The sequence below is a fragment of the Labrus bergylta genome, chromosome 17 (assembly GCF_963930695.1).
Source record: "Labrus bergylta chromosome 17, fLabBer1.1, whole genome shotgun sequence".
NCBI lineage: Eukaryota > Metazoa > Chordata > Actinopteri > Labriformes > Labridae > Labrus > Labrus bergylta.
The window spans coordinates 13858805-13884498 of record NC_089211.1 but is presented as its reverse complement, the minus strand read 5'-3'; the positions used below and the strand labels follow the sequence as shown (position 1 = coordinate 13884498).

General features: G+C 40.3%; 2 protein-coding genes across 5 annotated transcripts; one reads left to right on the top strand and one right to left on the bottom strand.

The window, feature by feature from the left end:
- Positions 1-349: 349 nt before the first annotated feature.
- LOC109981178 (bone morphogenetic protein 1-like) lies at positions 350-14692 on the top strand. 4 transcript variants are annotated; one of them, XM_065965755.1, is made up of 20 exons: positions 350-533; positions 4525-4620; positions 4731-4880; positions 4996-5113; positions 5727-5905; positions 6133-6238; positions 7268-7392; positions 7598-7713; positions 9004-9106; positions 9203-9319; positions 9465-9610; positions 9786-9981; positions 10065-10190; positions 11265-11428; positions 11538-11718; positions 12592-12717; positions 13270-13397; positions 13519-13732; positions 13911-14161; positions 14268-14692. In XM_065965755.1, exons 1-20 carry the CDS (start codon positions 506-508, stop codon positions 14400-14402), a joined length of 2805 nt encoding a protein of 934 aa, XP_065821827.1. In that variant the 5' UTR covers positions 350-505; the 3' UTR covers positions 14403-14692. The 4 variants fall into 4 exon arrangements, with proteins under 4 accessions (XP_065821827.1, XP_065821826.1, XP_065821828.1 ...); XM_065965754.1 differs by lacking the exon at positions 350-533 and adding an exon at positions 926-1258 and having other exon boundaries at positions 11268-11428; XM_020629849.3 differs by lacking the exon at positions 350-533 and adding an exon at positions 927-1258.
- A 1279-nt stretch (positions 14693-15971) lies between these two features.
- trim69 (tripartite motif containing 69) lies at positions 15972-20473 on the bottom strand. Its single transcript, XM_020629857.3, has 6 exons — positions 19439-20473; positions 18887-18982; positions 18331-18564; positions 17661-17683; positions 17450-17565; positions 15972-17344 (listed from the first exon to the last, which is right to left on the bottom strand). The coding sequence occupies exons 1-6, from the start codon at positions 20072-20074 to the stop codon at positions 16800-16802; spliced, it is 1650 nt and encodes a 549-aa protein (XP_020485513.2). The 5' UTR covers positions 20075-20473; the 3' UTR covers positions 15972-16799.
- Between the last annotated feature and the right edge of the window lie 5221 nt (positions 20474-25694).

Below are 25694 nucleotides of genomic sequence, written 5' to 3'. Positions count from 1 at the left end.
TCCTTATGTTAGAAAAAATTACAAGGTTTAGATGTTAAGGTTTTGTTACTACTTTGAAATACAGGGGAAACAATGTATTCATGCTTTGACCTGGAGGTTTCATCAGAATAATAAGTCTACTTACTAACATTTTTGACAAGCTGTAAGTATAGGCTAATAACGGCTGCTGCAATACAGACAGCTCCTTTGATATGCTAAACCAACTAAAGCTTGAGTGACAGTAGCTTGGCATTTCACCCGAAAAAGAAAAAAAAAATCATGGCAGTTGTCCTTACCAGTAGGGCCAACATAAAAAAAAAAGAAACTCATAGAGCAGACTGAATCTTCTCTTGCCATCACTGCAAGGCAACTGTGTAGCAGTAAACAGCAGTAATGGGATTTAGCTTTTATGATACTTTAAAAAGGAACACTTTACTAAATGTAAGTAGGCAATATAAAATGGAGCAGTTTCAGATTAGGTTTAAACGGATCCTATATGCATGGATGAGCTTGAGGGCAGCTGAGGATGACACTAAACTCAATTCACTCTTCAGGTAAGTGGAACATTTCTTCTAATAGTTGCTCTACTTCTTCACATTATGAGATATGTGTTTGGGGTGAAACTGCATATGATCTAATAGTTCAAAAGCCAAAAAAAAACTGATAAGTTGTTGAATAAAGAGTCAGCAAATCTAGCTGTTCGTTTTCTTTTTCTTTTCTTTTTCTTTTCTTTTTTTTTTTGCTTTTTTTTTGTTGGAAATCTTACAGTGAACATGATTTTTAAAGAACCATGCAAAAAAAACAAAAAACGAAGCTTTCGTGCGTCAAAATGCCCTGGTGATAAATTGAGATTGACGGAATGGATGAAAACACGCATTATGTAAACGTGTGTAACCCCTGGTACTGCAGGTGAAGTACCTCTCTGGCTGCAGATTCATGCATGTGTGCTCTGCTGTCACTGTGTGCGCTCTGCTCTCGCTCCTGTATGTCAGCGAATCACTGCTGCAGAATGGAGACGTGAGAAAAACAGCGTTGTGATTTATAAAATCACACCTCATCTATTCGAGGAACCTTTTTGCGCTCTTTTTCTCTGCCTACAAATATAATCGGTCACTAGCTTTACCTCTGTTAAATATTTGTTCAGAAGTTATGGACGTTATATTTGCGTACCTGCTGTGCGTCAGTCTGCGCGTTTCTCTGGCGGCTGAATGGGAGATTGTGGACACTAATATTTCCTTCCTTGGTGATGTAATCGACTACAAGGATCCATGTAAAGCTGGTCAGTGCTTTTTACCTCATACACGATTTTATTGGTCTTTTGCATTTCCTGTTGATAGGCTAGCCTGTATCTGTTTTTGAAAATACCAGCCCATAGGCCCAAGTCACTGTGAGGCTTAAACTTTTAAAGTTGTGTAAATGACTTTTAATGATGAAGATGAGGAATAAAGTTAAAACATAAATGCAAAGAAAATGCAAGGTTACCCTACAAATTGTCATCTTGTGTTTCATGTTTAACAATTCATTGACAGTTATTTTAGTGTTTCTGCTGCAAACGCATCAATTCGTATGAAAATGTCATTTTAACATGCTTTATGCGTTATTAAAAAAAAAAAAAAAACAAGGAGGAAGTTTCATCTTCTTTTACTGTACTTGTCAAAGACGCTATTCCACTTAATCACACAAAACTCCTTCACAAGTATTACCTCATACGAACACTTCAAGCAAAAATGTTACAAAACCCTAAAATGTATAAAGTGACCCAGTCTGATAAAGTTTTGAATCTTGAATCTTTATCTACAGTACAAAGGTGTCAAATAAAAAAAAAGTTTAAAAAAGAACAGAATTTTACTCAAAAATGTAATAAAGTAGAAATATAAAGCATATTTAATATTGTTTTTATTTATTTTGCGTCATATCGTATAACATGTCAAACAGCTACTTTTGTTACTGGAGGCCCTCAGCTGGTTGGGGTCCCTTTTCACTTGTGACTTCCAAAACACACCACTCGTCTTCTCCGAGCAGTTGCCTGGAGACCAGAGGTCATTGAGGCTATGCCAGCTCAGTCCTCGGTTGGACGCCGGTGAAATCCCTCTGGCTGCAGGGCATGGGGTAAAAGCTGCAGGGGTGACAGTCATTTACAGTCACCCTTTGCATGAGTGAATTCACTTCAAAGGCCGGCACAGGCCCGCTTTGCCTTTTCATTTTGACTTTCAAAGGCTGTTACATCACATGGCTAAATGAGGTATTAAATGGGAAAAACTCCAGAGAGCCGTTCTGCCTGACCAGTACAACATGAGATCCTGATTTGAATAGGAAGTAATGTCTTAATGATGGAAACAAATGTTAATCCCACAGTGGAGAGGCAAATTGACCAAATGTGTGTGATGTCACCTAAGTTTCAGAAGGGAGGTTTTAAAGCATGGATTTAAAGTTTAGTCAGTGACTCTTATTTGTTTTGTTTTCCTCTTGGAACAGAGGGGATTCATGGACCTGAAAACATCTGTAGTTTATTACTCAAATATTGTGCAAAAGAACTCAGCTGAATATTTTATAATAATAATAATAATAAAGTCCTAAAAGTCTCAGCATGTCACAAAAGTCTAGAAGGATGCTTGGGTTATTCCTAGTCCCAAAATCTGCTGCCCAAAAGTATTGAATCTGTTGTGATGAAAACTTTTGAGAAACTGGTAAGGTCTGAATTTGAGCATGACCTGCATGCAGTGTTTGCTTGTAGCAACTATACTTTCTGTGTTTTTTTTTTTATTCAGTTAGTTTGTGTGACAAAGGTCAAAATGGATCTTAAACCTTCATCTCATGCTACTGTTGTAAGATAAAGCTAGACCAGATGTAAAAAAAAAAAAAGATAAATTCTGCTCAGTGGATAATACAACTCCAGATGTTAGGTCAAGTGATTGGGAAATTTTTACATTTTGTTCATTTAGTGAACAACAAAAGAGTTCCAACTAGAATAGAATAGATCTTTATTATCATTGCTATAAAAACAACGAAAAACAGTTTAGCATCTCTTGTCAGTGGCAACACATACAGACAGACAGGAATAATGATAATGTGAATGTAAAGAGAAACCTTAAAAGCACATCATAAAAACTAGAGTCAGAAACACTGAAGTCTATTAAAAAAAAAAGCTCCATATCAGACATCTATAGGTGACTCTCTAACAATGATTCAGTACAAAATGCTGACTGTGCCATGGGTCATCATTTCAGTAGCTATCCAGAAACATTGCAAAGTCCAGCACAGTGAGATCACCATACTGTAAAGAATTCAGGTCACATCTTTATTTGTTAAAATGACTCAGCAGTTGGACAGTCCTGTATTTGAGAGAAGTGTTTGCTATTCAAACAGACACATGTGGAGTCCTGCTCAGGCCTCTTTCAGGACTGAGACATGCACCACAAAAAAAGCATAGCATGCGGTTTGTTGGTTCCTGTCGGCAGAAAAAAACATGGGAAATTTAGAAATAAAGTTAAAAACAAAGATAGAACTGGTCTTTTGTTAAGAGAAGTGTAACCCTTTGCTCCAAGTATTTTCCTGAATAAAGTTGGATGTGGAGTGTGCTATGTTATACTTTAGAAGTACTGTGGTAGTTTGGGTGTCAGGATTTCCATCAAAGTTTTCCCTTGTTAAACAATATTAATTTAGTATTTCCTACTATATCTACTCTTTTGTACATTCTGCATCGTAAATACAATTGCATGGAATTGATTGAACTAGAGGGCTGGGGGTCAGTTAGTAGAGTCGGTCGTCTCTCAACCAGCAGGTCGAGGGGTTCAGTCCCAGCTCCTGCAGTCTCATGTCCGATGTGTCCTTTGGCGAGACACTCAAACCCAAGTTGCTCCCGCTGCTCCGGCATGAATGGGATTAGTTACTTCTGATTGGCAGTTTACACAGCAGCCGCTGTCATCATGGTGTGAATGTGTAGGTGTGACGTGCGGTGTTAAAACATGTTGAGTCATCAGAAGACTAGAAAAGCACTATACAAGCCCAAGTCCATTTACCATTTGATTCCACTCAGAGAGCAGACATACCGCTTGGCAGAATAAAAAGAAACAGAAGCAGTCAACTTGGCACTGTCCAAAGCATAATCCATTTTTATGTCTAATTTGTTTAGTGTTGCAAATGACAATCTAAGTTATACCCAGTACGTTTTTACAGTTTAGGTTTTGTGTAAATAACACATGATAACATTTAGCTGCAGTCCAGTCTTTTAGCTTAGCTAAATGCCTGCTAGCTGTGGCTTCATTAACACTTACAGTATGTAAATGGTATTGCCTTCCATCTCTGAAGACAAGATTGACATACAAAGTATTTTTTTTAAAGTTTCCTTAAAATACCTAACGTTGTTGCACTTGTGGACGCTTAATTAATGTCTCTCAGTCTGTACAGTAGCCTACAAAGGCGTGGCAAACCTATACCAGCATCTTCACTTGTTTTAGTTCATCTGAGGTTTGTTTTTGCTATTTTAAACATGATCTATTTGTTATGTATGTATTTTTAATCTGTATGCTCATTTGTTTGCCATAGCTGCCTTTTGGGGAGACATTGCCCTCGATGAAGATGACCTCCGAATGTTCAAAGACACCAACAAACGTGTTGGCCAGACCAATCACACAGACTCAGGTACCAAATCATAAATACATTTACTTACCAATCAATCATTCTTTCTGACTGTTTAGTGACTTTTAACAAAGGGTAAGCAAATGTATACACCGCTTGTGTACTTGTTACAGGTAACAGCTCCACATCCACTGAGAGTGTCAGCCCTCAGAGAGCTGCAGACAGACGGACTCTTCATCGTCTGCGCAGAGCCGCCACCTCCAGACCTGAGCGAGTGTGGCCGGATGGCATCATCCCGTATGTCATCAGTGGGAATTTCAGTGGTGAGTTTTGGATGAAAATTTAAAAAAAACTCTGTGTGCTATATATAGTCGAATTTAGCTGTTGCCATGTGAGGTTTGACTGGTTGAAATCAGGTCAACCTTTAATTTCTTTTAGGCAGTCAGCGGGCCATTTTCCGTCAGGCCATGCGTCACTGGGAGAAACACACCTGTGTAACATTCACTGAGAGGACGACTGAAGAAAGCTACATTGTGTTCACGTATAGGCCTTGTGGGTGAGTTAGCCTCTCATGAATCATTATTAATAATCAAATGTTCATGTAAATTACACCACAGCTTACAAAAGCTAAACCAATAAACTAAACTATCCCATGCCCATTTGATTTCTTCCTTAAGAGGCCAAACCAAGCAGCAAACTCAGATGTTGAAAAATTAGACTAGTGATAAAGTGCAAAAAAGTTCCTTGAGTGTCCACTGGAGACTGATTCCAGTAACCAAGGGGTCCGCATTCTTTCCCTTTTTAAAAAGCCAATTTTCACAGTAGAAGTTAATATGTTTACAGCCAGGTACATAAACAATTTTGGCATCTATAGCTCTTTTTCTATTCGTAGAAAACTGAAGGGCGGGTTGCTGTTTTTTTTAACACAAATATTCTAATTACACTAAAGCCAAGAGTCTTGGATAGTTAAGGTTGTGGCTGATTTGACTGACATGTGGACATGTAATAGCTGTTTGCAAGGACATTTAAGGCCCACCTCAGCTCTACCTCCTGTTTCTAGATTAATCAACAATTAGGATGAGACAGCATTTCCAACATGGCAATCGCTTTGCTCTACAAAGAAAGTGCTGCAGGATGTGGTTTTGTGGGAACTGTGTCACCCCCTGCAGGTGTTGCTCCTACGTGGGCAGAAGAGGCAACGGCCCTCAGGCCATCTCTATAGGAAAAAACTGTGATAAGTTTGGCATTGTGGTGCATGAACTGGGACATGTGATCGGTTTCTGGCATGAACACACACGCCCAGACCGCGACCAGCATGTGAGCATCATCAGAGACAACATCCAACCAGGTACAGTTCACCGCAGTTTGTGTGTTGATGTGAATAATATGTGTAAACACACATATTCCAGATGTTTCCCACTGCATTTAGTCAATTGATTGTGTGTGTGTGTGTGTGTGTGTGTGTGTGTGTGTGTGTGTGTGTGTGTGTGTGTGTGTGTGTGTGTGTGTGTGTGTGTGTGTGTGTGTGTGTGTGTGTGTGTGTGTGTGTGTGTGTGTGTGTGTGTGTGTGACTAGGGCAGGAGTATAACTTTCTGAAGATGGAGCCAGATGAGGTTGACTCACTCGGGGAGGTGTACGACTTTGGCAGCATCATGCATTATGCAAGGAATACTTTTTCCAGGTTGGCATCTGCTGCCTTTTTATGTCTCATAGTTTCTTTCCTGAAGTTCAATTTATGAAAGGATTTCATCACTTTTAGTTTTGAAATTTTCTTTAGCCATGCTCACACAAGTTTTCAGTCCAGCTCTTGTTTACATTAGCAGGCCATTCAACTGCTCCATTGGGGTCATCATTAGTTAAATGTGTTGCTCAAGAGCCTCATTGTTGAGTACGAGTGATTCAATCTGCCCACTGGACGCGTGTTTTTGAGCCAACAGCCTAAAATGCCAACATTTCTGACCAGGCTATTACTGTACAGTACCTCTTTTCTGAATGCTAAATCAGTGGTTTATCTCATTTTACTTTTCTGACATTTTAAGTTTAACCACATATTCCTCTGTTTAAAGTGCTGACTACACTATTAAACCGCCATATTAAAAAAATGTCTATCTACGGACCAGTTTCATTCTGTGTCATCACCTGAGCTTGCTGTTCATCCTTTTATTCAGCTCTGCTAAACACTCTCCAGCCTTGTGGGATTTGATCCTTTATTGTTACAGAAATGGTTTCACTCTAGTCTCCTTTTCATTTCTGTCTCGTGCATGTTGTTGCCCCATTGCTTTTTCTTTCTGCTTTTTGTTTTTTACCTCCATCACCACGTTGCTGGTCTGGGTCATGGAGGCAGGCCAAGCTAAATAAAGGCCTGGCAGCCCGGGCTTTGTTGAACAATTTGGGCTGGAGTGGCCTTTTTCTCTGGCATTCAGGAGCGGGCTCCACTGAGCCGCCTGGCAGCGGCGAAAGGCCCCATTCAGAGCAGTCTGTTTGCACATGCCTCTCATTCATGGGTGCATCACCATGGGAACTGTGCAAAAGGGAGTTCAATACCCAGGCAGAGATTATCAGAACCAATAAAGTATCAATGTGTGGAACAAGGGTCAGATCTAAAAGCAACCCTGTCCTTAACATGGATCATCGGTGTGCGCTCAAAGGTGTTCCTGGATCTGGCACTGTAACTGATTTTTGACTCATGTTTGTCAATTGTTTTAAATAGAGGAATTTTCTTAGACACAATCCTTCCCCGTTATGACATCAATGGAGTCAGGCCGCCTATTGGACAGAGGACCAGGCTCAGCAATGGGGACATCGCACAGGCTCGCAAACTCTACAAGTGTTCAAGTAAGACACATCATCGGTGTAGAAAATGAAATCACCAAATAATCATGTCCGAAAATGATATCACATATGGATTTCAAACTTCTATTATAAGGAAATTATAGAAATGACACAGAAACTTAAATATGCGCTATTCCTAGAAGTTATTAGTATGTTTCAGGCCTGTAGTGTAACCATGTGTATGTGTGATTGTGTCTTATTGTTAAAGAGTGTGGGGACAGCCTGCAGGAGAGCTCTGGAAACTTCTCGTCTCCTGGATTTCCGAATGGATATACAGAGTACGCTCACTGTGTGTGGAGGATCTCTGTCACTCCTGGAGAGAAGGTGAGTTAAGACACAGGGAAAAAAATTACAGTTTGGGTGATAAAGATTTGTGGATGTACGTTATAATCAGAAAACTGGTTTTCTTACACATAACAAGGAAAATAAGTTGAGATCTCAAGAAAACATCCATAGATATCTTGTCATAACAGAAAGAGTTAGACCCTTTGTGGACCTCGCATTTTTTTCTGAGCGCCATGGTCTTTTTAAAATTATTTTCAATTAGGAGTGAGCGTTTACAGCAGAAAGCAACCGCCTGGAGAAAAAGCGCCAAGCTTTGTTTTTCCAAGCGCTCCCCCTCTTTTTGTGTGGCTGCTCCGAGCGCTCAACTTGAAAATCTTTCAACTTTTCAGAAAGGTGCTGTCTTTGTCACTGGTGCTCTTTTCCAAATGTATGATATTCCCTTTAGTTTTGCTGCCTACAGATCATATCTTGTACCCAAGTCCTCTTGCTCCGTGTCTGATCGGGAAATAAACATTCTAAAATAAAAAAACATAAAGTAAAAAGTAACAGTGTAGGTGGTACAGCGGCCATTGTCAACAGACTGTTGTCATTGAGACAGGACAGACGTGTAGCGCTATTATTTTCATTGCATAAATGCTTCATGCAACTGCTCCAGAGAGCACAGTCAGCACTTTTATGCCCAGAAAAAACGCTAGGTGGACACAGGGCCTAACTGAATAAAATGTATGTCCACTAAGGGCTTCCGTACATTTTGGCTCAATATCAAGAGAACTTATTCACAGATGTGCTTTTAAAATCTTGAATCTAAAGTCAATTTCCATGTCATGACAATGTAGTGATATATTGTTGACTCCTTTAACTAATTTTCAAATGAGCTAATCAGTCTTATAATAAAAAATGTAGTTTCTTATGTTAAAAAAATATTCAAAATGCTCACTTTAGTTTGGAAATGTCTTTTTAACTCATTTTAAAATGTGACACTTTCGCAACATACAACTAAAAAACAAACATTAAAGTCAACAAAACAGGAGGGAACAGACAAAACAGACATAAATGAAAGTAAAACACAAATTTGTTACAGTAATGAGATAAACATTATCGATGCTTGAGCACAAAATTACAACCTGAAACGGTCAGGTTGCTGTCTTTTAACAAATACTGATTAAAACTGAACCATTGGTCTTTAGACAGGACATTTTTTCCGGTTCAGTTTTCCAAATATCTCTGGCTTCAGATTTAGTATGTTTTATTGCATAGACATTATAAATTAAGATAGATGTTAAATTTTTATTCCAAACCTGCTCTCCTCCTCCTCTTTCTGTTTCTTAGATTGTGTTAAACTTCACCTCTTTGGATCTCTTCAGGAGCCACCTTTGTTGGTACGACCACGTGGAGGTCCGAGACGGGTTCTGGAGAAAAGCTCCTTTAAAAGGTCTTTAACTTCATTAGAGAGCTTATCTCTTTGCATCTTTAGTTCAGAAACTTTATGTTACAGAGGCCTGTACTATACCTGTGTTATATACTACAGGACGTTTTTGTGGAGACACACTTCCAGATTCGATCACATCGACTGACAGTCAGCTGTGGATTGAATTCAGAAGCAGCAGCAGCTGGGTGGGCAAAGGCTTTTCAGCAGTCTATGAAGGTATGACACTGACCATACCAGGGATCTAATGCAATTCTTTAGAATAATAAACAGGCATTGCAGCAACTTTAACAGGTTTCCAATTAGTTTTCACTCTGTTACATGGACAGGTAAATGTAAATCTCACTTCCCACCTCCCCTGCAGCGGTCTGTGGTGGAGAGGTGAAGCGGGACAGCGGCCAAATCCAGTCCCCAAATTATCCCGATGACTACCAGTCCAACAAAGTGTGTGTGTGGAAAATCACTGTAGAGGAGGGCTTTGATGTCGGCCTCTCCTTTCAGTCATTTGATGTAAGATCAGTTTTATATCTATTGTCTATGTAAAAGAAAGAAGCATCAGTATTTGATTTGTTTGATGGTGTTAGTTTATGGGCATTTAAATATCTTGAAATGGAAAGGAATCACGTTCCATCATCTGCCTTAATGTCTTTTTTGTAAACTTCACTGTCCTTTGCGTCCACTGCAGATTGAGAGACATGACAGCTGTGCGTATGACTATGTTGAGGTTAGGGATGGAGGTTCAGAAAGCAGCCCACTGCTCGGCCATTTCTGTGGCTATGACAAACCGGATGACTTCAAGAGCAGCTCCAACCGGCTCTGGCTGAAGTTTGTTTCCGATGGATCCGTCAACAAAGCTGGGTTTGCAGCCAACTTTTTCAAAGGTCAAAAAGTCATTTCGGCTACAAACTTGCAGAAATTAAAGGAATTTATGGTTTGGGACTAAATGCATATTTTCATCTGCCAGAGATGGACGAGTGCTCAAGACCTGACAATGGTCACTGCCAGCAGCGGTGTCTGAACACGCTGGGCAGCTACAGATGTGCCTGTGACCCTGGATTTGAGCTGGCAGCTGACAGACGCAGCTGTGAGAGTGAGTGTAGAACACGACTCAGCACGCTAACATACAGAAGCCTTAAAATGACTGGCAAACGACTTTAAATTGAATCAGAGTCAGCGAACTAGATCAGCTGGCAAACAATTACACGTTTGGCCTTTCTTGTTCCCTATCTTTTATTAAAAATAGGACGACATCCTTTAACCGGTTAGCTTCCCCTAGCTTAACTAAGCTTAGCTTAAACACTAGACACAAAGGGAACCGGCTAACCTGACTTGTTCATTAAAAATTGCATTAAAAGTAAATCAGAACCTTTGTCTCCCTGGTCATTTCTGGTCATTGGGTGTAGGTGACCTAACAAGCTGCCAACTTCATATTTAGCCTACCAACTTGAGAGTGGTATAGATCTGCCAATGTAACCACCGCTAGTAGTATGTCCAAATAAGTGACCCCCCCCCCCCCCAGCTCCCCTTAAAGTTGGACCTTGCTATTACTGCTGCTGTAAATATGTCATCCATAAAACTCCATCCCACATAATGCTGATGATGTTCCACATAAGGAATAAACATGTCAGAGTCTAGATACTGAATAGGAATGCTGTATATATTCTTTGAGGTGACTGGTAAGTTTCACTTCTACCACAAGAGGGCAGAGCTGCATTACTACGTTCTCTTTCTTTCAACAAAAAAAGTGATTCAACTTGAGATGTGATTCTCAAAGTTAGGTCAAGAGAATATTTCCTTTATCAAGAGCCAGGTAATTAATTGGGGTACTTTATATTCATTTTAGGGGGCATTGTGCAAACAATTTGAGCATTACTTTTCCAGACCTACACATGGGAACTTAATATCCCTTTAGTGAAGTGATGTGTATCCCCTATTTTAGTAAGCTTTTTCATTCTGCACAATCTGATGCCATTATTAATTTATACCTGTACCAAACTTTCTTTTTACATCTATCGCACTTTTCTGCCACTTTATTTCTTGACATTCATCTTTTAATTAGGTCACTAAGACTAACAACACTAAAGGGTTTTTTTTTGTACTTTATTTTATGCAAGTGTTTTTTCCTCACACTTCTACCACTGAATTCAATGCTCTCCTCCATCAGCAGCTGCCTGTGGTGGGTTCATCACCAAGCTGAACGGCTCCCTCACCACCCCCGGGTGGCCCAAAGAATACCCTCCAAACAAGAACTGTTTGTGGCAGCTGGTGGCACCCATTCAGTACCGAATCACCCTGGTGTTTGACGTTTTCGAGACTGAAGGAAACGATGTAAGTTAAAGTTGAAATATACTTGATAAATGTTGCTGCTCTATCCATGACAATTTCACAGACCATTTCTTTGTCTTAGGGATTAAAATTGAGTTGTGTTTACCATCAGGTGTGTAAATATGATTATGTGGAGGTGCGCAGTGGACTGAGCTCAGACTCAAAGCTTCATGGGAAGTTCTGTGGAGCAGAGAAACCCGAGGTCATCACCTCCCAAAACAACAACATGAGGATCGAGTTCAGATCTGACAACACTGTCTCCAAGAGGGGCTTTAAGGCCCACTTCTTTTCCGGTGAGTCATGAAGAGGGGAAGGATTTAGGACATCTTAAAAGGAGGACATACAAAGGAGTTATTTCCAAATGTCCAGATCGGGCACAATAAGAATAGAAACAAGTGTCACACCACTCAAAACAACACAAAAAAAGCTGTCGTTGGCTTCTGACACAAGAATGACAACACTGTAGTGTGCTCCTTTGTGAAGCTTACGTTCAACCCTACATAAGATAAGAGTTATGTGTCATTGTTATTGCTTAAGTTTAAAAAAAACATTCTGCCCTATTTAAACTTCATTCATTCTTTCAATGATATAACTATATTTAACACAAATTCATTGAAAAAATGCAATTTTAAAAAAGTCATTTTATACATGGGAAGTACTAAATGCTGCACCAGCTTCAATAAATGTATTCCTCACAATAAGACACTGACAGCTCATGAAATGTTATGTATAGTTATGAGCAATGTTAATTGTCCAAAATATATATGGACACGTCACGCTTCCTTTTTAAAAAAAATTAGGAGATGCAAGCTCACATGCTTTTAATTTGTACTTATTCACCTGTGACAGCATTGGAATAAAATAACATGAATGTAGATAAATGTGAAAATGTAAATTGTGTATATATTTGACCATTACAGTCATAATGAGTGGAGACATTGCACCAGCTGATTAGCTGCTCAGCTAGATTCCCCCTGAAGTCCCTGGGCAGGTAGACACACAAACACAAGGAATACACCAGAGATGTTGAGCTCAGAGAGGCTCCATGGTTGTTGCTCTAAAACCTTTGTGCCTGCCATCTGCAGCAGATCTGGACTGCTGCTTTCAGCAGCCTATTGTGACATTTGACCATGTTATTATATACTTGTTTTTTAACATTTGGACAGATATCGATGAGTGCTCCAAAGAAAACGGAGGCTGCCAGCATGAATGTGTGAACACCTTCGGTAGTTACAGCTGTCAGTGCCGCAGCGGCTTCATGCTGCATGATAACAAACATGACTGCAAGGAAGGTACAGTACAGTGTGTTCCCGCTGTCCACTCAGCTGGTTCTTCTAAAGGGTCAGTCCACAAAAATGACATTAAAGGCAGGGTTGGTAATTTTTTTTGGGGGGGGATGTTGTTGTAGACGCAGCACTGAGGGAAAAATCATGCTAGTTTTTGAAAATTACCAACCCTGCCTCTAAGTGTGGATTATACTTATTTTGGTTTGAGAGTTTAATTTTGGTCATATCTCAGAGCCTCCTCTCTCCCACTGGTCTCTTTTGCTCAGCAACAGTCAAATTGGATTCTTTCATATGCATGTTGAATACACACAACCGACCTCACTGTTGGGGGATTTCAAAGGAACTGCTTAAAGCCACTTATGGACTCAGGGAATTTCCCATTTCTGAACAGTTAACCAAGTGTTTGCGTGTGGAAAGATTTAGTTTTGCTTTCATTTTCCTTCGCTTTTAATAGACGATATTGAAGGAAAAAATGCAACAGGGCATTTATGTGAAAGAACAGGAAATGATGTGATGCCATTGTTTGGCTCTGAAGTGTTCTTTTGTTATATTTTTCAGCCGGCTGCGATCATTTTGTAAACACTGTGTCTGGCACAATAAGTAGCCCTAACTGGCCTGATAGATACCCCAGCAAGAAGGCCTGCACCTGGTCCCTGTCCACAACCCCAGGTCATCGTGTCAAGCTTGTATGTTAACAAATGTGTTTCTTTTTCTTTTTTCTCCTTTTTCGGTGAATTGTGTCTTTAAAGAACTGAAAGGCGACATATTCTGAGGTTGTTCATCATAGGCATTTAACTTAACTTTCAGATTTTCAACGAGATCGACATGGAAGCTCATCTGGAGTGTGCTTACGATCACCTGGAAATCTACGACGGGCGAGACACACGTGCACCAAGTCTGGGACGCTTCTGTGGCACCAAGAAACCTTCTCCAGTCGTATCCAGTGGAAACAAAATGTTCCTGCGTTTTTTCTCAGACAACTCTGTGCAGAAGAGAGGTTTTGAAGTCTCATACGGAGCAGGTGGGCAAAGTCACGGTAAAGACTGTAAAGATCCAAGAAATCTGGACGCTAAGATGCATAATAGAGTACCAAAAAAGTGACATTTTATTGAAGCTGTGTTTAGTGAGGAGCATTTTTCCACTCACTTTTATGAGTTCCTCCTTTTTGACCCTCTAATTTTGTGGTTGTGAATTCCCAGAATGCGGAGGAAGCCTGAAAGCCGAGGTCAAGACAAAAGACCTGTACTCTCACGCCCAGTTTGGAGATAACAACTATCCCAGCGGTTCGGACTGCCTGTGGGTGGTCTCTGCTGAGAAGGGGTACGGCGTGGAAATCATCTTTCAAGTGTTTGAGATCGAGGAGGAGGCGGACTGCGGTTACGATTACGTGGAGCTGTATGACGGCGCTGACATCAAGTCTCCGAGGCTGGGGCGATATTGTGGATCTGGGGTAAAGCTAAGAATATCACTCTTGTGAAAAAAACAACAACATTTAAATCATATTTTCCTTTCAAAACCTTCTTGTTTTCTGTGTCTTTTTCTTTCATTTTTCTTAGGCCCCCGAGGAGGTCTACTCGGCAGGGGATGCCATCGTTCTAAAGTTTCACTCAGACGACAGCATCAATAAGAAAGGTTTTCATGTACGCTACACAAGCACAAAGTTCCAGGACACGTTACACGCAAGCAAGTGACTTTGTTCAAAGCTACCCAGAAAAGCTAAATGAAGACTTCAGCCCTAGCATTTAGAGGGACACACCCGTTATCCAGACGAGAGTGGATACATGGATTGACACCACAAACACCCACCCACATACTTCACATACACTTGTGTTAGAGTGGAGCCCTGCATCTTCACTCTGCTTCACTTTAGAGCTTTGTAGGATGGGAGGTAAGGAGTAGTTTGCAGTGATTATTTTCAGTACTTTCAGTCGCACGTTATGTTATAGAGCTGTTTTAAAGGTATAAAATGTATATATTGTGATATTGTTTGCCTTGTTTTTTTAATCAGTATCAGCTCTGTCACTTTTAACTGTCTGAGATTCAAAGTTTGACCACTTCTCATGAATATGCACAATCCAAATAAAGGGGGGGTTGTAAGTAAAAGCTAGTTCACAGCTGGTTTTCTTGTAGTGTCATAACATTCCCATACAGCAGTACAGTACTTGTACATTATGATGGAGAATATCTGCTAATTAGTGCTAACATACGAATGGAATCAAACTAGAGTCTAAACCACTCACAGAAGAATCCAGAGCACAGGCTTCTTGTTGCTCCTGTTTTAGAACAAATAACACAGTAAGCTATTTAATACTTAAAGAGACACCTATTAGAAAGCTGGCAGCATCCACCTGTCACTTAAAACAGCCAAGACCCTAAACATTCATAATTTAGGTCATATAAATGATTGAGTTACATAAAAAACCCTGACTCACACACTTGAGGCACTTGAGATATGAGCTAAAGAGACAAAAAAGAAACCCCAAAAAAAGTTTTAGTACCACAGTGTAACTGTGTAGATGATGGAATTAAACAAGCTTTATGCCGAATGGGGATTGACCATATAATTTAAATATTAATGGGTGATGTCACCCATCTTTTACTGCAGGGGGCTCCGGTGACTCATCGGCGGCAGCCGCCATGTCAATGCTGTCTCAGCCAAACTTCAGTCAGCCTAACTTCAGTCAGCCTAACGACAGGCTGAGAGGTGGAGCTGAGGCCGGTTTCAACTATGGAAACTGTAAAACGTATCTTTCATAAAATCAAAACGGATGCGTTATAAAAAAAAAATTAGGAAAATTAATCAGAACAAAATAGTTTTTTGTACCAGGCTGTAAACATGTTAATTTCTGCTGTGAAAACTGGCTTTTTTGAATGTGGTGTGTATGTGATTTCTGGGGCTCTTGAGCCAGACTCAAGTGGACCCTCGACAAACTGCAGGATTTTGCACTTCCTCATTGGCTTCATTTTTCAACACTGGAGGTTGACCTATTTATTGGAGCCTTCCTCTAATGACTATTTCAGGAACTGCAGTCTATACTTGCTATTTTTTTCAGTCTTACATAGGAATTAACCACCTGAATGCTACACACTTTGTGAACATGATTTTCCAGTGACTTACACATGGGCCATTGCGTTTCATTTAAAGGCAGCATTACAGATTAACAATAATAAAAATAAAAAAAACAGTTCTTCAGAGCAGTATGAACAAGGTGTTCCTGTTTCGTTTGATGCTTGAATAAGCAGAGTGTGGGGAGAAACACTTCAAGAAATGCTTTTATTAAAATATTACCCATATAATCCTGCATGTGATATACTGGCGGGCGGCTGCATATTGGATCACCTCAGTGGTTAAAGTCAAAGGCATTTAGCACCAAAAGTCAAAGTAGAAATCCAAAATGATACACACACAAAAAGACACTTAACTCTTGTTGCTTAACATTTCCCAAGGTCCTGAACTAGTCAAAACCACCAGGAGTATAAGATATCATCATATAGTCAACTTAAACATGATGCATATTTTTTACAAGACCAAATTCCACAGTGAAGCAGTAAATATACAGGTTAAAGTCATGCAGAAGTAACATATTAAACTGTTATAATAATAATAATAATAATAATAATAATAATAGCACACCAGTTAATCACACACTTTCTTTCTCTTCATTGAAGCCCAGCTTCTCTGAAATGAAATGTGTGGCAGTAGATCCAGCCTACACACTGAACAAAGTACGTAGAAAATGTAAAGTAAAGGTTCCCTGTGGAGTGTCAGACCTCCAGGTGTCCTGTGGGGCAGTTTTTCAGTACATTTCTCAGGGTGAAAACACAATCCTGCTCTGTGCTAATGCATTCTGCATTGCTGACAAAGTAAGGGAAGAAGAAGATATAACCTGCACATCGCGCATTTGGTGAGCAGGCCTTATTGTTTGCAAGACAAACAAACCCTTTCCTGCCCAAAATTCCAATAACTTATGTACGTTGCACACTATATATTTAAAAAAAGATCCCTTGTTATTTCTTATTCTTAACAAGTTCATGTTTTTATACAGTACTTTTAGCTTTGTCAACTTTTTTATCTGTTACATTTTTTTTTAAATCTTTGGCAAGAAAACCTTGAGAGGCTCGTTCTCATGCACTTTATCCAGAAAACCCAGGTTGAAGTAGGGGTACAGGGTCTCAGTGAAGGTCTCCCTGAAGGTGTACAGGTGTGCCATGCATTCTGCGTTGTAGAAGGACACCAGGCCCCTCTTGTAGTCCAGGTACACCCCGATCCGGGCCAGTGGCTCCTCCAGGGACAGCACGGTGGGGGGTGAAGTTCCGGCCATGTACTGTATCCCGTAAGAAAGGGAGAGAGTCCAGAAGCCATTTGCTGGGAGAGCTTTGATGACCCCCTTTCTTGGCACTGACTCCCGAGCTACTCCGACAGTCCAGACTGTGCTGCTGTAAACTTCGATCTCCCAGTAGTGGCGCCCATGGGTGAAGCCCTGGCTTCCGAGCAGGGACAGGGCGGCGTTAAACCTGTACGGGTTGTCCTGCACGGTGTGGTTGAAGGTCTGGTAGCGGACACAGGTCAGGGAGGAGGTGAGGCTGAGCCAGGGGTTGGCTGTGCTGGAGTTAAAAGTGATGGCTGCTGGAACTAAAAACAAGATCACACAAATATTGAAATGATTTGTTTTCTGTGATTCAGTCTTTATAGTTTAATTTTCAAAGGTAGATGGGGCCAACATGTTGCCTGAAGTACCTGGATAAAGGCTTCCTTTCATTGATTTCCACACTCTGTACTGCAGGGGTCCTGCAAATCGACCCTCACACAGACTAGGAGGTGTAAACACAGGTTTCTCAAACTTCAGCGAAGGCCTGTCAACAAAGCCACAGTCAGAACAGTACGAAGAGAGAGAAAAACTAAATCTACCCATGCTCAAATACTGCAGAGAAACTCCTTCCCATCTCACCTCTGGAGCAGGACTTTAATGCTCTGAAATGAGGCAAAGGAATAAAAATAGGAGACGAGGTGATTAGTTTTGTTGTGTGTAAAAGACGATAGAGCTTTTTCCACATTACATCAATGTCTGAGCTCACACGATCCCACCCTTTGGGATCTCCCTGTGGCTGGGGGAAAGTCCCGTAGCCGTGGCCTTGAGCTTGGCTCTGTGCCTCAACTAAACTCCTAATCCTCCAGATCAACGGGTGAGATCACTGGCCTACATCCGGTCTGCACTAACTGCGAAAGTCTTTTGTTATTCTCAGAGTAGAAACAGTGAAAACATTTTTGCCAGTAGTTCAAAGGTTACTCTTCAAATTCATGCAAAGCTTTTAAGGCTTTCGGGAATGCTGTATAAACTAAAACAGGAAAGCCAAAAGGCACACCCTTAAATCTTGAATGTCGATATTGAAGTTGTTGTTTTTTTTTCACAAAAACATAACAGAATTATGTTCAACTAACTTTCATCCCAATTTTAAAAAATGGACTCCCTTCTTAATATGAAATAGATGCTTCTGGAAAGAAACAAGTTTGATTCTAACAGCTCAGCATTTCTTGTTTATCCATCGCCAGAGCTGACTCATCATGCTCTTTAATAACTTCCAGATGTGCTGTTTTCACTGTATATGAAGCTTGTATACCCGTAGCAGAGTGAAGGCGTCCTGCTCCTTCAGCTTGTCCTCAATCTCGTGCACAGCTCTCTGCAGACGAGAGATCTCCACACACAGCAGGGCCTTGTGCTCGTCCAGGCGGATCAGCTCCCTGCGCTCCTCCGTCTTCAGCTTCACCTGCAGCAGCTTCTCCTCCTGGTACAGGAACTGGTGCAGGTCACTGAACTGGGCCTCAATGCGCTGCTTCAGGTCAGCCGTGTGCTCCTGATGTCACAACAGCGTTTACATATATGGAATATGGAAGCATTAAAACCATACTAAGTGTGTCCTATTGAAAAAAACATGTTTATATCTTTTATAAAGGCTGTATTAGTCAGATTGTCACTTTGGTTCAATTTGTGAGAGAAATAAATGCACCGTTTTGTAGGTATATTCATGCCGTTAAATGGTGTTTGTATGGAGCCCCTGAAGTCCCAAAAAGTGAAAAAAAAAATATCTTGTTTGCACAAGTTATATAATAACTTAACACAAGTGTTTCTCTCTGGGACTTCAGGGGCTCAGTATGTTTGTGCATTTCCCCCCTCACCTTCAACTTTTTCACTTCTTCCTCAGCTTCCCTGTCATACTGCAGTGCTGTGTTGAGCTCAACTTTTAGGGAATCCATGGAGCTGTTCAGAGAGGCCTGAAAGGACAGAAACAGTGTCAGTGCAAACTGACCCGGATCAAATTTTAAAAAGACAGAAAGATTCACATTTCAAACTCCTTACAAGTAAAATAAATAAATAAAAAAGGACATGATTCTGACATGTCCCTTTTAATTATCTGCTTATTTAAAACAGTGGAACAAATAGACACTAACTATATTGACAGGTTCATGATGAGTACTATAAATTCAAGAGAAGCGGCACTTGCAACCTCAAAAAAAATGATTTTCTTTTACATCAATGTTTAGAGAACAAAGGCGAGTTTACTGAACGATCACCTGCAGGCATTTCATTGTCCACAAAAGCAAAAAAAATGTATTTATGTATTATAAAGTGCATACTTCCTGAAATGCATTCTTGTGTTTCATTTTTTTTTTAGACAGAAATAAATAGTAAGTCTTGACATCGTGTTGTTTACTTAAAGCTTTACTCACCCTGTACTTTTGTTCAGCCTCCTGCACACACACCATGGTGTGATTCCTGTGCTCCTGGGAGAGTCCACACACCAGACACACCAGCTCCTGGTCCTCCTCACAGTAAAGTTTCAGCTCCTCTCTGTGTCTGCTGCAGCGGGGGACCGGAGCAGGGACCCTCTCCAGCACCCCAACATCTGGGAGGCAGGCTGTGGCCCCGCTTTCCTCCAAACCCTGACAGTAGCTCTCCACAATGTTTGCCACAATGCGGTTTGGCCTGTAGCTCTGTCCAGGGTACACCTTCCTGCACTGAGGGCAGGAGCCCGTGCCCCCCTGGCCAGAGCCCCTGGGACCTGTCCAGTACCCCTCGATGCAGCCCTTGCAGAAGGTGTGGTCACAGGGCAGAGACATGGGCTGCTTGAAGAGATCCAGGCATATGGAGCAGGTCAGATCTCTACTTATTCTATGAGCTGAGCTTTTGGTGACTTTTCCAGCTATGGGAGGCTGCCGCAGCTTTTCCATCGCTGTCTGCACAACAAACTCTCCTTCCTTCGGCTTCCAACTTTTCTTCTCTGGCTTTATGCCCTGGTTTAATTTCTCCAAGTTCTGCAGGTAAGCTGACTGGATTTTCTTCACTTCTTTCTGAGTCTTGCTCATTCCTTTGCCTTGATGGTTTTCCTTTGTTCCAAGTGTACAGCTGGACCTCTCCGTCCTTCCTCTCCTGCAGAGTACGGCTGCTCTCCCAGGCCTCCAGTCTTCCTGTTGATTGTGGGGAAATTAAGGGGGTGGTGCAGACGGAGACACAGCCTCTCACATCCTCAGCCGATAGTGAGGGGATCTCAATGGACCCCCCTTTTCCCTCCAGACTGACGTCACAGTTTAGGAAACCGAGGCGGACCGTGGATATTCTATCCTTGGTGTGTTTATTTTGTGAAATCTGGCTGGCAGCAAAAAATTCTGAGTCACTAAACTCCTAATCTACTGTACACTAACAACCAAAAAATGTAAATCCATTTTAACATGACTTTCAACTGTGTCTGAGTCTGTGTCTGTGTGTGTGTCTGTCTTGTGTGTGTGTGAGTGTGTTAGTGGGAGCAACAAAAAAATCCTTGGGCAGGAACAGATTTCCTGCTTCTTTTTATGGACATAGACTCTGCCCAGTAAGTAATCATCGCTGCTGAGGAGAAAACAACATCATTAAGATTTACACACAGAAAGAACACGTCCTGGAGGAGGAAAGCTCCACCATAGACAAAGACAAATACTGCAAACATCCTGTGTGTTATGTGACCTTATTATTATTAGATATTTACAGCTTGTTCCCTGAGGGTTAAAACATCTGCCTGGTAAGAAAAAAAACATCTCTAAGCAGTGTTTTTTTAATGCGACTTGTTCCATGGAAAAAGAGTTCTGACACATATCAGGATATTGTTCAGTACATTTAGTGTAATGGTTAGTGTACTAGGCTATAGTATTTTGTTAAACATGTCAAACTTGTATCCTTCTTTCAGTGAGTAGTTTAGCAGGCCTCTGACGGATTGTTAAGGACAACAGTGACATCTGGTGTATGTAACTGAAAATTCACAAAGATGTCCAGTATACAATACAGTGGAGAGGGAAAAGAAAGTCTTAACAAGCTCGGTCATTATTAATGATTGAAGGACAAATATTTGTCCCCAACGCACATATTTAAAAAAAACAAACAATGAAAAACGTACAAATCATGCAGTAGAGCCAGACTGATGTCGGTGTTTTGAGAACGTTGCTATGCAAATTTAACAGGGAAAAAATGAAACGTAGTCTGGTTGATGGAGAGGTGCCGGTTCACTTCTTGAGTGAAGCCGAGGTGCCCTTCAGCAATCCACCGAACCCCCAACTGCTTGGGCGCTGACATCTCTTCATTTGTGCATGTCCATAGGATCCTAACTAACTCTGGTCAAGATTTCTTTTAAATAATTATTTTTGTGCTTTTGCCTTTATTTTAGACAGGACAGTGGCTACAATAAAAGAGAGAGAGAGAAGAATGACATGTGGGAAAGGAGACGCAGGTCGGAAATCCAACCTGAGTTCCCACCTTGATCTGCTGTACAAACAACATGATGGAACCATCACGTAATCACCTCAATCATTGTTTTCTCCATTATGATCCCTACAAAAACACTTGGATATCTCTAATACCAATTTATCTCTGATTGGCCCATATCCACCCATAATCCCTTCAATTAAAGCTTTGAAGAGACACACACACACGTTTATGATGGCTGCATCTGCTCCAGTAGTCACTCAGTCTCCTTTCCGACTTGGACTGAACCACCAGGAGGAGTTCAGATCTGCTGCAGTTAGAGGCCAATCACTGTGTGATCATGTGACTCAGTCGCTATCTGTGGTTCTATTAAGCTGCTAAAGCTGAGAATGTCCATACCTGTGAATGCTCATAGTAATGACTGACAAGTTCCTCATTCACCAATCAACTGACAGACTGATTTAGCAAAAAATTTGTGCACACAGAATACAAAAATACTCTAACCGCTTTCACGCAAATGTGTCCAAACACTGAAAACTAAGCAAAAGGAAAATGCTCCACCTTTAACTTCAACAATAATAATTTGTGTTTCCCTCTCCTTGATTTTTTTTTCAGAGCTCCTTGTATAAGCTTAACGATTCTTTCCAGGTTGAATTCATCTGATTTTATATGCAGGTATACATTTTAATGTATTTCAATGTCGTTGTGTATATTTAATATATTGTAAAATAATTGCATCCTATGAATGTACAAACACAAAGAAAGGCAACTAGAATTGTGTTCCACTCATATGACATCATTTTCACATAAGTTACATTGATGTCTTTAACTTTGTTTGTGTCCTATATGTTTTCTTATTAGCAAAAGATAAAGAGCACAATTACACGAGTAGGTTTTTAAATGCTATGTTGAGGTAAAGAAGTAAATACATTCTGACAAACCATTAAACACTATATTATTATTCAGTTTCAATATTTACAACTTTGTTTAAGGTACTAAAGTTTTTAGATCCACATTACTAAGTATCTGATGCCATGTCAGTGTTTGTCTTTTCTTCTTGTATATCTTTACTTCTTGTATAACACAGGTCATACATGTACAACATCACAAGTAAGTCTGTGCACTATTACACAAGTTGCATACGATCCATCAAATCCAACCATGCCGCAGTACATCATGTACTGCTGTAACATGAAGACAAGAAATAAAAGCAAAAATTCTATAAACTTTTATCTGTTGTAATTTACATTCACTCAGGATTCTGCTGGAAATTGAGTTAATGGATGGCAGACAGGGTAATTAACTTGTAACCTTCAGTGGTCCCCAGTAAAAAAGAAAGACGGCTCAGGGCTGCATAAACTTAATTAACCGAGGAGACAGATTAGGATTGTTGAGTTAATTAAACTGTTTAAATTCTTTGGAGTTAAGATTCTTGTAAACCTCAGGGGTCGGGGAAAATTTGAGTGGAGTGCAGCAGAGGGTGAATGAAGTGGATGTGGTTTATTACACCTTCAATGGCATTGAATAATGAAGATAAACTACACCAGCAGCTGCCTGAATGCAATGAAAGTCAAGAATCTAGATACCAATTGTCTCGATGCACTAAACTCTTTAAATCCACACTGTGTACTGTCATGTAGTTTAAACAAAGGAAGTAGAGGATCCAATTTCAGCAACGAAGCTAAAATATTTATTTAAACGAAAAAACTTTGTTTCAAACCCATAACATAGTCCAACACCAAAAAATCCATGAACATGAGGAGGATGACGTGACCACTGACCACGGGTAGATGAATGAACCGAGTTTGACAATAGGAGTGAAGGTAGATACTGGAGCAATCAGACGCAGGCGAAGACAATCATGGCAGGAAGTAAGACTGATTCAAAGGGTCAAGAACTACAAAATAAAACAGGAAACACTGAAAACTAAACTCACACTGGAATATCAGCCGCCAAACAACCTGTGTAAACTGAATACACAGCAAACAGAGAAACACAAGGCCAGCAAGGATATAAATAAGAAAATGACACAGGCAGCATTAGAAACGTGTACCACCATAGATTACACAGGAATTAAAGCAGCATGAGGGATGAATCCAAAATAAAATGGGAAATTAATTCTAAACACTGAAAATACCAAAATATAAAACTCAACAAGAGCAAATCTCGCTATTGTCAGCTCTACGGATAGCAATATTGTTCAGTCGGTGGGTCCAACCCCTTTGTCCAGACTTTTCTATCTCAACATATATTATCCTCAGAATTATTTTGCGCAACATGCTACACTAAGAAATCTGGACATGGTCAACAGTTACCCTGCTAAGCATAAGAAACCTACTGTGGCATTTCACCGTGAGCATGTTAGCATGCTAGAGTTAGCTAAAAGGTACAAGAAACTCAAATATGGCTGTAGACTCATTATTGCGTATTTTAGGGTCATTTCATGTCAGATATCAATCATGTCATTGTATAGTTTGTAGCATTGTTTACTTTTAGCTCTATGAATTTTGGCTCCTGTGTATTTGGCTTCACACACCAAGCAGAAACCTTTAATGTCATGTGTGCTACAGCGAGGCTTCTTGTGCACACAGACATGTCGATACATTCTGTAACTTATTAACAGTTTTTAATGTTGTATCTTAAAATAAATGTTCATACCTCTAACCTCACAACATGATGAAAAGCAGGGGATAGTTGTGGCACAGCTGGAGACAACGTGTGAATATGTACTCAAATGTGTGCCGCCATGCATGTGAGTGTTTGTTGCAAATTCTGAAAAAATCTGCAACATTTATGAGGAAAAAGAAAAAACTAAAGATACACACTATAGGTATCCGCACCGAACACACATCTTCAATTAAACCCTAAGCTGATGTGTGAGGCATCTGGGAAGCTCAAGGCTCTCTGGAAGTTAAGAGGCTAAAAATAACCTCAGTGTCTGCAGGAGCGAGACCGACCTGTGGGAAGATAAGAGGCACAAGGACAGACACGGATATAACAAATTTCTACAGTTTAGATCATGGCGCTTATGAAGTGGAAGAAATATCATTTACAACTATTTTATTCTTGCATTTATTTTTTAAGAATTTTAGAATTTCTATAATTTTGCTTTCAGGTTAATCCTGCCATAGATGGACAACATTTCCCTCATTTGCAAACACATCGAAAACCAAGTGTTCAACTATTCTCTAGCCATTTAAACCTCCATGTGACCATGGGAACAACCAGCCAGTTTTTTTTATAAATATATTCACACACCAGCTTGCACAATCTCTGGTCAAAATAATCTCTTACAAAATGTGAAAAAGCATATTCAGGTCTTTCCATTCAGGTCTTGGATTATCCATTCCTCCTTCTTTGCTGGACTTCTTCTCAGTGAATTTTTGTCTGTGTCTCCTACCTCATGACTTTCATAGAATTTGAGAGGAGGCACTTAGACTAATGCAGAGACGATGTCAGAGCATATTTTGGGAACAAGAGGCAGCTTCCTGCGTTCGGATTCATTTTCCTTCCAAGTTAATGTGACACTGAATAGAAGCAGGTGCACAGCACAAAGCGTTCAATGACTGTTCGTTTGGGGCAATAATGTCACAGATCAAGGTCAAAATAAAGGAATACCTCAGCTCTTTAACATATTGACACTATGGTTTCAGTACAGCATAAAACATCATGCTCATGTTTGATGAAAAGTGAGGGAAAGATTTGTGGTTTTCTTTGTTTTAAGCACATGTGATAAATTGTAAATTGAACCTTGTTTTAGAGGGATCAACAAACATTGAATAGCCTATTGCAATGTTTGTGTGAGCACTAATACTATAAATTATTTCAGGATAGTGCATTCTGTCTGCTTTTCCCCGCTTCAGGTGGCACACAAATATGCCGTTTAGCATGTTAATGAATTGATGTCAGTGTCATTTTGATCCTCCATAAAGTCTGACTTTTCTGCAATAAGAAAGTCACATTGCACTCAAAAAACAACAAAGAACTGAGCAGCCTGTGAATCTAACACAATTAAACTCCTCCTGTTATTATTCTCCCTGTAGAAAGCACAGATACAGCAACTTCTTTGGCTTCATGAAACACTGCAATTCTGTTTAATTTCCTTAGAGATGCACACTGGAAGAGCAGTCTGAATTTGGACCCACACAGCATCACGGCAGGTTATAATATGTCTGGCACTTCTAATAAAAATTGTCACGATGTAAGGACCTCGTGCAGTCACCGCTCCTTCTGTCGCTCTATAAATTGTTTCCC